Below are 14631 nucleotides of genomic sequence, written 5' to 3'. Positions count from 1 at the left end.
GTTCCGCAACACCAAACTAGACCCGATAGGCACTATAAAGCAAATTGAACACTGGAAGAGCAGGTGGTACCAAGGTAAAGAGATGCATAAAAATGGGCACAGGAAGGATAATGCTGGTACAGAAGGGAAAGAAAGTATATCAGAAGTAATCTGGAGTCGGTTTCAAAAACAAAAAGAAGTAATCTGGAGTCGAGCGATCACTACAGGAACTACCCTATAAGGATCCTTACTGATGGAGCTTGGAAGAAGAAAATGATAGATGGTAAAGAAGACTGGAGTGCAACAGCAGGATGGGTCATATACAATAATGGGGTTAAAGTTCAGTCCAAAAGCAAGACCATCTTTGCCAACACTCCCCTACAAGCTGAGGCTATGGCAGGACTTCTAGCACTGAACAGCTACGACCTTACAGGGAAGGATGTCAGAATTATAACGGTTTCAACAACATTAGTCCATGACTTCACCAACACAACAGGAACAGTCTGCGAAATCAAGGATATCTATCATCGACAGTATCAAAGCAAAGAGTAGCCTTCTAAAATCCCTGTAAATTAGAAAAATGAATAGAGATGTAATAGCAGAAGCCCATAACCTGGCAATTAAGGCTAGAAAGGGATTTGGTTCATTACTTTCAAGGAATTTGTGAAACTAAAGTTTACAGCATAGGATATTTTTCAATTAGAGCTTTTATTTAAAAAAAAAAAAATACATAGAAAAATTGAATGTTATTATGCTGAAGTTTGATATATACTCCATATTCCATAACCAGCATTAAGTAAAAAAAAAAATGTACATCAACACAAATTATTACGCATTGACAACATCGAAGGTATCCCCTTTACATTTTCCTTTGACGATCTCTTTCTTCCTATACATTGGAAATGCAGGTTTGCATGCTCAAGTCAAAGCACTTCCCAGCTGCATAGAAATATATACAATCAATTAAATCAATAACTTATAAGCTAATTGAAAACTATCATAGGAAAGTCAGAAATAAACAGTTAATTGTATGCAATTGGTAGATAGGACCAATTAAATTTGACGTATACAGTAAAAACAAGTCTCAGCATTATGTGCTATCTCAACTTACCTTTGGAAAAAGTAGAAGAATGTTACTGTAGGTGTTTTGGGGATATACAAAAGAAACTTTTAAGTATTTGCCTAATTAGTTCGACTTAAATTAAGGGCACAATCAACATCTCATCCCCTGAATCTGTTACATTAAGGCAATTAACCGAAATTGCAAAGTTTACATCTACAGTTATAGTGCAAGTCTACCATCTCTTTTATTCTAAACATCTTATACTTATGTTGCTCATTCCTTGGGTTTGAGTTAAGGATCCTTGCATACCTCCGAGGTAAATATAACAGAGCAGTATCTTGAGGAAGGTTTTTTGCAAGAAAGGTAATGCCGGTAAACATAAAGGTTTGTTTCTTAATCATAATCTATAACACTCTCTCTAAGCTATCCTTTTTATGAATCTTTCCAAATGTGTTTAGTTAGGATGGAGTTCTACAAAGATAATTTTATTCCCTGATATCACACAATTCAATTCCAAAACACCATTTAGCAAAAGAAGGCTTACTTTGACAAGGTTAGTTGGAAACCATGCTCTCAGTTTCCTGCACAAAGCCATCTCCTGTCCAGTCTTTATCAGATGCCAAACCTTTTCTGGTGGCTTTTCTTTGCTGTATAGCTTCCTTCTGCATTCGTACCAATTCCGTGTGTGTTGTGAAGTATGGTAAAGAAGCACTGTAAAGGGAAACAAGTTCTTAGAGACAGATTAACTAAGAGCCACATTAGGATTTATTAACTATTGGCTATTAGGCTATACCCTCGAAAATCTTCTATCGACGAGAAATTATGTGTTCTCATGAAGTCCTTTAGTTCAGAGCATAGCTTCTTCACATGACCATACCCATGCATCATGACTCCTGTGCAGACCTGGAAGATGGATATCATAGATGTTATACACTTTTTTTTAATAAAATAAAGAAACCTAACACCTTTGCCATCATCAAGCCAAGTTAGCCAACTAAAACAATCTCTCTAGGGAGGAATACAAAATCTTACAAAATTCTTCACATTGATACCATCACTATTAGAAATACAGGTAGATATAAACTGTCTCTCCCCCTTATTTAATCAACACATTGGCTAATGCATGTAGATTAATGAGTTGAAAGTAGAGATAAAAAAAAGTGGGTGGCCAAAAGTGGGGGCCAGGTTTAGTATTTAGCAGAAAATCTTACTAAAATGAAAATGTAGATATTAATGCGAGACTTCCAGAAATAGGATTTACAAGCAATGTTTAAAACAATCTGGTATGGACTATAACACTAAGATAACACAAAGGAGCTGAAGTTGAGGAAGAGAAATGAAAGTAGGGAAAAGGCAAGGACAAACAATAATGATTATGGGTATAATGAGACGAGGACACAAAGCATAACAAGAATAGAGGAAACGGTAAATAGTTCCAAAGCGTATTGCTGCAACCATGGGATTATCAAATACAGATGTTCCAATGTTACTTTGTCAGAATTGTTTCCACTTCCTTTTTGTCAAATATGTATGACAAAACATCAACCTATAGCAGGTCTTTTAATCACAAAACGAAGATCATCAAAACAACATACACGCATATAGATAGGAAATATTACTAAGGTTGTACCTGAACAGTATTTGCTCCAAGAAGAATAAATTCAGCAGCATCATCCCCAGTTTCAACACCTCCAATTCCAGACAAGGAATGTTCAGGACTAAAATCTGCCTGCATCATCTTTGCAATACTCATCACTTTTGCAAGCGCAATAGGATGAACTGCCTTTGAAGAATATCCACCAGGGGTTGAGTATCTATAGGTGAAAATTTGACAATTTAGTTTTAAAGTAAACCTTGAATTTGCTATGGATAGCAAATAATTAATTGCATAACATAATATGCTCACCCCTCAACACAGGGTTCAGGGCGAAGGGTAGTGAGATTGATCCCCATAACACTCTCAATTGTATTGATAGCAGCAATTCCTTCGCATCCTGATTTAAGTGCCACCCTTGCTGGCTGTAATACATGAAAAAAATTGTTAATGCATGAGCACTAAACATTATGAAAAGTCAATAGACTAATACTTCATTCGACCCTAGTTCATAGTCCTTAGCAAGAAATTAAGCTAAAATGCTAATGATATCATTCAGTAATTACATTTTTTAAAATTTCTACATCACCATTCCAATGTAGTACTCTGTATTTCTTAATAGTTATCATCAAAAATCACATGGAAAAGTTATTATTTCAACATACTCTACTAGAAAGTATTTTACGCTTATCAGACAAAATATGAGAGAAATGTGGTCTATTAGTTTGGGACAGAGATAGATTCAAATTATAACTAATACACTCTGTTGAAAAGGTGTAGAGCAATAACCACCTCTGTGATATCAGTGACGTTGGGGGTCATCTTTGCCCACACTGGAACAGTAGCTTTAGCATTTATCCAGCCGCTGATCTCCTCTATCAATGCACAGTCCTTTCCTACAGCAGAACCCATCTTACGCTCTGGCATACCATGAGGACATGAGAAATTGATTTCAATTGCATCCTATATAGCGGAAAATAAAAAAGTAGAAATTAGCCCCTGCGATATAATATTTACATTAAAGCACCAAAATCAAATCAATAAATGGATGAAGAAATATTACAATTCCTGTTTGTTCGACTCGGTCAATAAGCTCCTCCCATGCAGCTTTGTTATATTCTTCCATGATTGAAGCAATCAAAATTCTGTCAGGATATTCTTCCTTCAACTGCTTAAATTCTTTCAACATAGTTTCAAGAGGCCGATCACTAATGAGCTCGATGTTCTCCCATCCAATTATTTGTCCTTTTGGGGAGCCATTAGCAACTTTTAATCGTGCATAGCGAGGAGTTACATTTATAACTTTATCAGCCTCCAATGAAACCTAGAAAAATGAGTCTATCAGATAAGGAGTTGCATTCAAATAAGTGCCAACAACCACCTAGTATAAACTCTATTGAGGTGCAATCAGGGAAGGTCCAGATTATCAAACAAGTATTAAAAACTTAAAGTCCCTTAACCAGTTCCCAAAGAGGTAATTGCAGCACTTAAAAATAGAAACCATATAAAAATTCATGGATTTGATGATAATATCCACTGATCAAATTTGGTTTGTTTAACTGAACTGAAGGACCGTTGTTAAAAAAAAAAAAATAATAATAATAAAAAAAGGGTGTTGGAAACAGTTGTTATATGAAAGACAACCTAATAGTTACCAAATTTACATCCTTAATCTAAAGCTTACAGTATACTATTAAACAACTTCTAAAAGAGGCCAATGCTGAGAATTTGAAATGCTGTGCAAGCAAGGCATGTTCAAGAAGAATCACAATCCCTAATAGTGATAGTGAATAAACATAAAACTTGCTTAATGAGTGAAATTTTCAATATTTCAAAAGCCATTCTCAGCTCTCAAGATATAGACCTCAGCCTATGCTAAATTTTAGGATCTCATACTCCTGATTTCCTACCGTAATTTAAATATTCGCATCACTGAAGTCACTCGATTGTAAGAGACGGATCATCAGAATAGAAACTAAAAAATTAACATAAATTTAAAAGTTCGGGGGGGATGCCTTACTAATTTCTTATCTTCTTTTATTCATGATATAGTAAGCCCATAAAGGTGGACAGGTGGTCCTTAAAAATTTACATATAGTTGAAATTCACTACTTTGAAAAATTAGAGAGTGTAAAGGAGCCTGGCATACTCATTCCTTGCTTAAGGCTGGAAGGCCATTGTAGATCTGTATGTATCTATTGGCAATAATAGAAGGTCACCATAACAATGCAAGGATAATTACAAATACCTTCAAAATGTTATGTGCGGCTTAATCATGAATTATGATTAAGATCAAACACTTGTTGCTACTAGAAACTCTAAGGAAAGAGCAGAGAAATTGACAGGAGTGCATCTTGGAACTCACTACTAGCTAAACCACCAAAAACAGCATGTCATTTTAGTGTAACGCAATGAACTTAGCATTGATGCCTACATGTAATAACCAAATGACCTTATGGCACTTCACAAACTTCTTGTGCATCTTAATTGGCTAGGAATGATTAAAAGTAATTGAGCTCTGAAAGGTTGGCTTACTTTAAGATATCTATGTCTAAATTAGAACTTTAGATCCCTATAAATCGCAGTCACTAAAGCCAACTAATGCCAAATTTGACCTTTAAATTGTTGACGTCTATACCAGTGCTTTTAAGAAGCATAGTATTGAAAACTATGCAACAAATAGTCTAAACTAGCTACTACTCCCATATGGATGTATTAGCATGCATGTACATTACACAAATTATATAGTTAGTATAATATAGAATTATGGTGTCTATCAAACAATACTTGTATCCCCAAGGGACCCTAACACCATATTTTACATGCAAATGATGCCTTGGTAAAGCTCATCCCAAGCTTGGATTTGCTAGTTTGGCATAGCTAAGAATGGTGATCCTAATCAATTTGAATCGACTTGCTCCCATTCTAGCTATAGCAAATAATCAACTATACTTTGAGACCTAGACGCGGGTCAAGCACTCAAGCCCCATGCTAGATGCATTTCCACATCTCCTTAGACCACAAAGGAAGTGGCTCGCTTAAGGTCCACATCATGAAAGCACACTAAGAACCCTTCAATTCACCAAGAGCACAATATGTCTCCCTTAATTGCTATGAAGACATGATATATTTGTGAATATTTCATTTGTTCCAATCATGGAATGTTCTTTCAAAAAACAAGTTCTCAATTTTAAATGCAATGCTTAAAGGCATAAATCATTGTGATTTACAATTCTTCGAGTCCTTCATCCTCCAAAATACACTTTTGACACAAATTTTACTTTTAACTTAGCTTACAAAATAATTTCCTTAGAAATATGTGTTTAATCTACTACTTCCTCCTTTCCAAAATTCTAGTCATGTTGGCCAACTTTTGTTTTGTCTTATGATACTTGTCACTTTAGAATAACAATGCATTACTACTAGTCAGATTAAATATTCACATAATCACATGCAAAATGGTTGACTACTTTAGAATACCAATAAAGTGAACCACCACAATTTAAACATGATTCTTGATAATATCACAATTTCATCTACATAACATATTGTGATCGCGAATTAGCTTATTTGGTTAAAGTCTTAACCGAATAATACCCGTCACTTAAAATCGAATCTCATCTACATAACATAACACCTTGATCATTCTTATTCTTATCCATACATAAATAGGGATCTCTATAATACATTCATTCCTCAACACTAAAATTCTATTATAGAATCAAATATCACGTTAAAAAAAAAAAAAAAAAACATTAAACAAAATCCCAAAAAAAAAGATCAAAATAAAAAGAAACTCACAGTTTTAGCAATAACAGCACCCCATCCTTCATCAAAGGCCTTCTTCATAACAGTATAGTTAGTCCCAGGTGGACCCGACCCGATCACAAACGGGTTTGGCATCGTCAACCCGTTAACCTTAACACTAAGATCCGGCTCCACTTGTGACCCGGTTGCAACCACCTTGAACCCAACTCGACTCGGCCGAGTCGATCGAGTTGAGTTGGGGCAGTGAAACGGCGTGATTGGGCTAGCTTTTAGCTGGGTTGTTAGCTTGATTGCTGCCATTGATGAGAGAATGAAGAATTTGTTTTCTCTTTGAAATTTGTCAGAAATTATTGAAGAAGGTTGATGAATGAAGAGTTTGTTGTAATTTTATAGAGGAAAAAAATGAATAGAATTGGTGGAGTATTGAGTTTGTAAAATATTGGAAAATGAATAATTGAGGTTGTTTTTGTTGAAGTGATGAATTTTATATCCAAGAAAATATGAGCTGTTATATTCTTATAGAGAAATTAGAATTAGTTTCTCATGTGAAATAAATCCAAATTTAAGTTTAATGGATAATTCAGCCCCGTTCCTGATATATTATGGGCCCTAGGCATAATGTTACAAATGGGCCCCTGACGTAACTAATCTTTTTCATCGAGTATATTTAGAAAAAAAATCAACAAAAAGAAAAATTATACAGTACTTTTTTTTTTTTAAACCTAATTATACAGTACTTTTTTTAAAAGACAAATTATACCGTACTTCATAATACACTAATTATCCCCGTTTCATAGGAAAAAAAAAAAAAAAGGAAAACAATTTGTTCAAGCATTTAGTGGCACAAAATCATTATAATTAACTCAAGGCTGATTTTTTCTAGCATATACTTCTCAAATTTCAATTGACAATGCTGCCAAACCATTCAGCATCTCTTGTTCTAAAGTTAAAGCGATTCCAACATACATTATTCATTTATTAAAACGTATAAAATTATACTTGTTAGTTTATGATAATAAAACCATACTGATAATTAAATTGTATACTATAATTAGAGTAAATCAAACACATCCTTTAATCACGGCACAATATTTACAAATACATTTACATAGAAGAAAAAAAGAGTAATAGCTACTTTGTTACCTCTATGCAATCGATCAAGGACTCAAGGAGGGTCGAACGTCGGAGGATGAACATAATTGCCAGAGTAAAGTACGTATAAAGAATTTAAGCAAACCGCAAATGCAAAATTGATCGAAATAATCAATAATATAAATAAGATGGGAGTTGAATAATTGGTGATAGATTTTTTTTTTTATATTTGCATGTATTGTTATTTATCTTGTTAATTGTCTTAACCATTGCCATAATCTAGAGAACTTGAATTTGGGTAATTGAAGGAAAGAATGTGAAGCAATATTATGCGTATATTAAGCATATGAATATAATACTAGTTTATAAGATTGTAAATTGGGAAGCTAAGCTATTATTCAAATAAGGAGATGAAGAGGTGCATTGTAATTTTCACCAAATTAATTGACAGCTATTTAATTAATGCAAAAAATTAATTATAGCTAATTAAGCAATCCAGTCTCCCTAGATTATTCTTCATATATGACTTTTTTAATTTTACTTACACTAATGGAGCAAATTAGAAGCCCAATTACACTTTTTTTTTTTGGGCCCCCTTAAGTCGTGGGCCCTGGGCGGTGGCACTCCCGGCCTACCCTCAGGGCCGGCACTGGGATAATTACCAATAATAGTACCTTTGTATGATGATTTTTCTATGATCACAAATTCTTTATAATGACGAGTGTATGTTAATTTATTGTAAAAACGGGTTAAAGTTACCTTTATACTACAAAATTTATAATGTATTAAATTATTCATATTAGTCTTTAACTTTTATAGTATGTAATCATGTATCTAAAAGAAATTACACATTTAAATGAAATTCAAACCAGCAACAAATTAAAAGTTACCCTTTAAGTGTCCGTTTTACGTTTTCAAAAAAAAAAAAGGTCCGTTTTACAATAAAATTAATGTACACCCGTTATACACAAAGCTTATTTTACTAAGATTTTACATAACTATATATTTTCACCGTCTTTATTAATGATAATGTTGGAATTTCACACTTGTTAATGCACATTTTATAACTTAAATATAAGTTCATATTATAGAAGTATATTGTAGAACAAAATGAGAAAGTATTTTTTATGTTTGTGAACTTGTTAGTGGAATTTATTTATTTATTTACTTACTTATTTTTTGTGTTCTCAACCGGTTCACCTCTGGGCTAATCCGAGTTCGGAGCTAAGTTACAAGCGTATGTAAACGTCCCTGTCAAAAAAATAATGCAAACGTAAAGGTAGTTACAAGCTTTCAAATTTATTATGCTACTTGCTTGTGTACTTTGCTAACTTAGGCAGATTGGGTACTACTTACGTCGTAATATTGTGTAGTTGCAAGACTAGCAAAGCCAACTTACTCGGTAATTAAAAAGTGGAGATTCCCTCAAAGACAAAAGGTGGGAGATTGAGTAGGAGAACATTCTGTTGCACATGGAGCCGTAAATGGATTGAACAAGTTAAACATATAATAATTCAAGAGATTATTTCGGGATCAAAAAATTAATTGCATGATTCTTCCCTAATTAAAATATTTGTTTATTTAATATTTTAAATTCTTATAAAAAAAGATTAGGGATTTGGATATGGTTGTCAACCACTCTTTGTTACAAAAAGTGATAAAAAGAGAGGGTGAATATTTAGGGTGGTGGATGTGATGGTGGTCAAACCAATTGTATCGTGTTTGATTAATGGTGTTAGTTGATAAATATGTCAACAACATTTGCTAAATTCAATTTGATTAATTAAATGTGCAAACTTTTTAGGTTAATTTGATTTGCTTAATTATATGATTAGGCATATCAACCTCTTTGACCTTATTATTCTAAAATTTCAAGAAAATATTAATTATAGATTATTTAAAACAATTTTAAAAATACCACCTACTATTATACTAATATTTATAAATACTACCAAGAGGTTTTTTTTTATTTATTTTTTATTTATTTTTATTTTTTAAATAACACTAAATGTTTTTCAAAACATGAAAAACTCCCACATCTTTTATGAAATCACGTCATCGTGGGCCCCACTAACTACCCCTTTCAATTCCCTCCCTTTTCCCCCTCTTCTCACGATATTCTCCCATGTTCTTCCTTCTACTTCTCACTCTCTTCCTTTATGTCAAATTACCATTCTCCTAAGCCAATTTAGGGTTTAATCAAAATTAGGTCAATGCAACATCGTGTCCAAAATCAATTTAGGGGTTTTTGAATCAAATTTAGGGTTTATGAAATCTATTTGGGGGTTTTTGAATTGAAATTAGGGTTTACATATGAGATTAATTTGGGGATTTGATTGTGGTGATGGTTTGTTGCAACATTTATTCTTATTTTGTGAATTATTGCTAATTAGAAACAAACTTAAGGTTGCAATTTGTGGTTTTTTTTCCATTTACCTAAATTTTATTCGAAAACAAGGAAGAATGTATTTGTTTGAGGGGAATAATTTTGGTGGGTGAGCATAGTAAGGAGGATTTAAGAAGAGAAGAATAATAGAAAAATGAGAACCGAGAGAAGAGAGGGAGAAATGGAGGAAAATTGAAGAGGATGATGTCATTTAAGAGGGTTAGGGAAAAGTAGTGGAAGTTTTTTTTAGGTTTTGAAGACATGGTGATAATTTTTTAAAAAAAGCTCTTGGTAGTAATAATTAAAATGAGTACATTAATAGGTGGTATTTTTTCAAAATTTTCTATTATTTTTATGCTCAATATGTTACACTTATTTTGTTTATTTGTTCATATTTAGATATTAGCACATATCTTAATATTGTGCTAAATTAAAATCATTTGCTTATTAAGTTTGGTTTAAGTATGTGACTACCCATTATCCGAGAGTAAAGTATAAAGTCACTCCCTAAACTTAGCTAAATGTTGCACTTCACTCCCTAAACTTACAAAACTTGCAAATCACTCACTCATCCGGTCATCGGAGGTAAAAAATCTGGTGGTAACCGGTTACCCCAAGTAAACTCCCTAAACTTTTGGTTTATTTTATTTTATTTTATTTATAATAAATGTATCTAATCCCAAGATTCCTAACTGACAATATCCCAGGAGAGAGAAAAACCAACACCATTGTGGGTCTCTCATAAACAAGCTTCTTCCTTCTCTCCTCTCAATCCAACAAATCAGTAGCTCTTCTTCAAATTACTCCCTCTTTTCTTCATTTCCCTGCCTTATTTTATCACCTTCAATCCAAAAAACCAGGTTTTTGGATTTCTTTGCAAAATTTTGTTGTAAATTTCATTAAATAAAGCTGTAAATTTTTTCTCCAGTGAACTTTGCCGGAGCTTGCCACCGCCTCCCATTCTCCTTCCATCGAATCCCTTTTCTTCTCTTTTTTTTATTTCATAATATCCATTAAAGCTCTTGAGGTTTTTATGGCCAAATTTGACCATGAAAACTCTAGAGTTTTCATGATCAAATTTGGCCAAATAAAATCCTAATGGATGATGCAAAGGTATTAAATTGTCATATATATATCTTTTTTGTTCATATTTTAAGGTTGTTGGTTGTTTTTTGTGGTGGATTTGGGATGGGTATGGTTCACGGTGATGGTGTTTTTGGTGTTTTTTTTTTTTTTTTTTTTTTTTTTTTTTTTTTTTTTTTTTTTTTTTGTGTGGGGTTAATTTGGGGGTTTACGAGTTTTGGGTTTGGTGGAGGTTGTTTACGAGGTTGCAGGTTTTTGGTTTTGTGGAGGCTGTTGGTCGGTTTGGGTTTGGTGGAGGCTGGTTATAAGGTTGCAATTGGTCAGTTTTTGGGTGGTTGCGGGGCTGGTGGTTGCTGCAAATTAGGGTGGGTGGGTGGGTTTTGGTGGTGGTGTTGGTGCCTAATTATGACATTAATTATTTAGGGAGTTCTTGATTTTATTTTATGTCAGAAAGTTTAAAGAGTTCTGATTTTTATGTCATAAGGTTTAGGGAGTTCATGTTTTTTACCTGTTATTGTAGGTTAAAATGGGTTATAGTGAGTGATTTGTAACTTTTGAAAGTTTAGTGAGTGATCTGCAACTTTTACCTAAGTTTAGGGAGTTGTTGTGTGCTTTACTCCATTATCCGATTAACCCACCTCAATAATGACCCGATCCGATTTTAACCTAATATGATTTGAATTGAAATCCGCTTCAAACCGGGTAAACACCTTTTACACCGACCGTTCAATTCAAACCGATTATGACCTGAACCGATAATGATCGTACACGATTTCATTCAATTTGTTTTTAACCGAAAACTGTTTCAAATCGACCTTGTTCAACTCAAACTGATTATGACCCAAACCGATTACAACCAAACCTATTAGAACGAATTGTTTTTAACTAATTCCGCTTTAAATTGGCTAAACCCATTTCAAACCGACCCGGTTCAACCCAAACTAATCATGACCATAATCAGTTACAACTCGACGTGATTAGGACCCAACCCAAATAGAAATCGCAATTAAAAAACTGAACTAAACACACTCGATAATTCAAAATCGACTCAAACCGACCCGCTAATCATTTCGACCCGTTATAAACCGACCCGTTAAAACCCAAAATCAATAAATCTAACCCTAAACCAAACCATTTACCCGAATTGACACCGGCCTAATCCCACCATATTGTTAGTTCATACAGGCTCAATTTCAAGGTTCGTTTTTTTTTTTTTTTTTTAAAAAAAAAAAAAAAACTTCGTGTCAATAGAAAATTGTTAATATAAGTTGTGGTTCTACCTAAAATAGAATTGCTAATAGTGTTAGAGATTAGAGATTCTTTATGTAGAACCGCTAATTTATATATATTCTATCTTTTAGCAATTTTGGTTATTTATATAGAAACACTAATGGTATTAGATGTTTAACTCATCTAATATCCTTAGTGGTTCTATTTTAGCAAGAACCGGAATCACTAGTAGCAGTTCTAAGCTAAAGTTACTTTGCTTTCAACTTTGCCAATTTTTGTAACCTGCACCTAAATCATTAAAGCCATACTTTTAGCAACAACCGTGTTTGCATTGTATATAGTTAAAAAGCCTCAAGTACTTATAATTACGTTGATTTGTTAAAATTATAAAAATATACCTGTAATTTACAGAGATGATCCATGTTTCTTTTTTGTGATGTGGTTGAAGATCCCATTTTTGATTCATTTACCTCCATAAATAGTGTCTAACAAGGAAATATCAGAAGATGTGGAGGTGGATTTGCGTCTACAGTAGGTACGAGGCAGCGGAGGAGATATAAGTGTTTCGAGTACACTTTGATGGGAATCACCGCGGGAATCGCTGACTGCAATACGGGGGTCTCAAGCTGCCTTACTAGAGCTTTCAACACTACCACTAGAGGGCCTGGAAGAGAGAGAATGTAAACTGCCTTTGGGGTGGTTTTGAGGAACCCTCCTCCTATGACTAAGTAAATGTTTGCTTTTTGAGAGTGTAGAGAGCTTAATATATGCTAAGATAGATAATATAACCCTTATTTCAATGGTTAGCTATCCGCCGACTTACTAGCAGTTGGATTGGTCACCAACTTAGGCCCTGTTCTTTTGGGCTTTTGAGCAGAGCATAGCAAATTTCAATAGAGTAAAGAAAAGGTTATTTTGGTCAAAGCAAATTATTGTTACTAGTTATTGTTGTTGTTGTTTTAGTTACAACATCAAATATGTCCCGCTCAGTCCTTACACCTGCAAAACAACGAAGCTCCGGGTTGACAGAGATTTGCCTCCAATGATCAAGTTACTACTGGAACATGAATAGTTAAAAGCGCGCACTACGTAAATGGTATGGTGATTTGGTATATTGATTGCACTTAGGATTTACTAATCGGTTTTCAACAGTCATCTTGGTTTGTTAGTGGACTGACCTAAGTGCCACGTGTTAAACTTTATTTGGTCTAATTTGGCGAGTTAGTTGTTGGACACGTGTCATACTCTCATTAGACTATCAAGAATGATATTTTTACCCTAAATATTTGCCCTCAAAGGAGGTGATGTGGATGCCACACAATCTTCTCTAATAGAGATAGTGGTACACTCGAAACGACGCTTTTTTAAAAATAGTAACCCCTCATAAATGGCAACTTCTGCCATTTATCCCTTTATATAATACCCATTTTTTCACCCTCCCTTTTCTCATACTTTCCTCTTTTGTTTCACAAAAAAGACAAGGAAATTCTTGTGAGTAAATTTTTCAACGAGTATTTCTATGGGTTTGGGCAGAAATATTTTTGACCAAGGCCACTCTTTTGTGAGGCAGCGGAAGCTCTTTTATCTTTTACCACCTACTCATTTCATTAATTCTTTGGACTAAGAGTTTGTTCTGATTTACTTAAGTGAGCTGAACTGAACTAAACTGAACATAATTGTTTATGAGAGAAAAAAAATTAGGAACTGAACTGAAATGAACTGAAATTAAGCTAGAGAGAAAAGGTCCTAAGTCAACATTTGATTTTCACTTGATTAAATTAGAAGAAATATGTTCCCCCCTTTCTCTTATCATCTAAGGCGGAATATATGATGAGGCTTTGGAATCTTGTACGGTTATCTGTGAAGGAATGGAACTAGCATGTTAGAAAAATAAAGGGGAAAATGATGTCAAGAGACCGGATACATTCTTTAAGGCACATGATAAACGCTTTCCTAATAGTTATTTATCGACTATCTTTGGAACAATCGAGTTGCAGGATAATATTATTGGAATTTGAGATACAATGGAAAAACCAATTAGTTTTGCTTGTTCTTAAAAATCTAAATCAACAAAGTTTGTGTAGAAATGTGTTTGTAGCACTCTACGAAAAAATTACTGCAATTATTTCTCTTAAGCAAACAATGCAAATTGATATGATTTTCTTTTCTATATCCATCATATATGTTTATATATATAGTAATACATATGAAGAATCAGTTACTATCTCGAAGAGATATGACTGTTCACAAAGAAATTATCTCAAATGCTAAAACGGTACGTCTGCCAGATTGCCTGCCCGATCGGGCGTACTCGAATGCCTGAGATACGCCCACTCGGGCGAGATTTGTACGACTTGGCGCGTAAAAAACTTTATTAGGAAAATCGTAATGATTGTTAGTTCGCCCACTGAATCGGGCGAGATTCACTCGATCGCT

At 33.9% G+C, this 14631-nt stretch overlaps 1 protein-coding gene across 1 annotated transcript; it reads right to left on the bottom strand.

Moving 5' to 3' along the window:
• Positions 1-593: 593 nt before the first annotated feature.
• On the bottom strand, positions 594-6886 carry LOC145594728 (dihydropyrimidine dehydrogenase (NADP(+)), chloroplastic-like). The gene is made up of 8 exons (XM_081651062.1): positions 6438-6886; positions 3700-3960; positions 3429-3599; positions 2949-3061; positions 2673-2856; positions 1836-1945; positions 1587-1753; positions 594-918 (listed from the first exon to the last, which is right to left on the bottom strand). Exons 1-7 carry the CDS (start codon positions 6702-6704, stop codon positions 1597-1599), a joined length of 1263 nt encoding a protein of 420 aa, XP_081507188.1. The 5' UTR covers positions 6705-6886; the 3' UTR covers positions 594-918; positions 1587-1596.
• Between the last annotated feature and the right edge of the window lie 7745 nt (positions 6887-14631).

The sequence above is a fragment of the Chenopodium album genome, chromosome 19 (genome assembly GCF_948465745.1).
Source record: "Chenopodium album chromosome 19, dcCheAlbu1.1, whole genome shotgun sequence".
NCBI lineage: Eukaryota > Viridiplantae > Streptophyta > Magnoliopsida > Caryophyllales > Amaranthaceae > Chenopodium > Chenopodium album.
Note: the sequence above shows the minus strand (reverse complement) of the source record. Positions and strands in the feature narration are given on the sequence as shown.

Excerpts from the sequence above, each read along its gene's own strand:
- LOC145594728 (XM_081651062.1), bottom strand. The coding sequence starts at position 6,704 with ATGGCAGCAATCAAGCTAACAACCCAGCTAAAAGCTAGCCCAATCACG. Across the intron at positions 2,857-2,948 it reads CCTGAACCCTGTGTTGAGGG|ATACTCAACCCCTGGTGGAT; the intron begins GTGAGCATATTA and ends TTTCACCTATAG. Across the intron at positions 1,754-1,835 it reads TCGATAGAAGATTTTCGAGG|TGCTTCTTTACCATACTTCA; the intron begins GTATAGCCTAAT and ends TTCCCTTTACAG.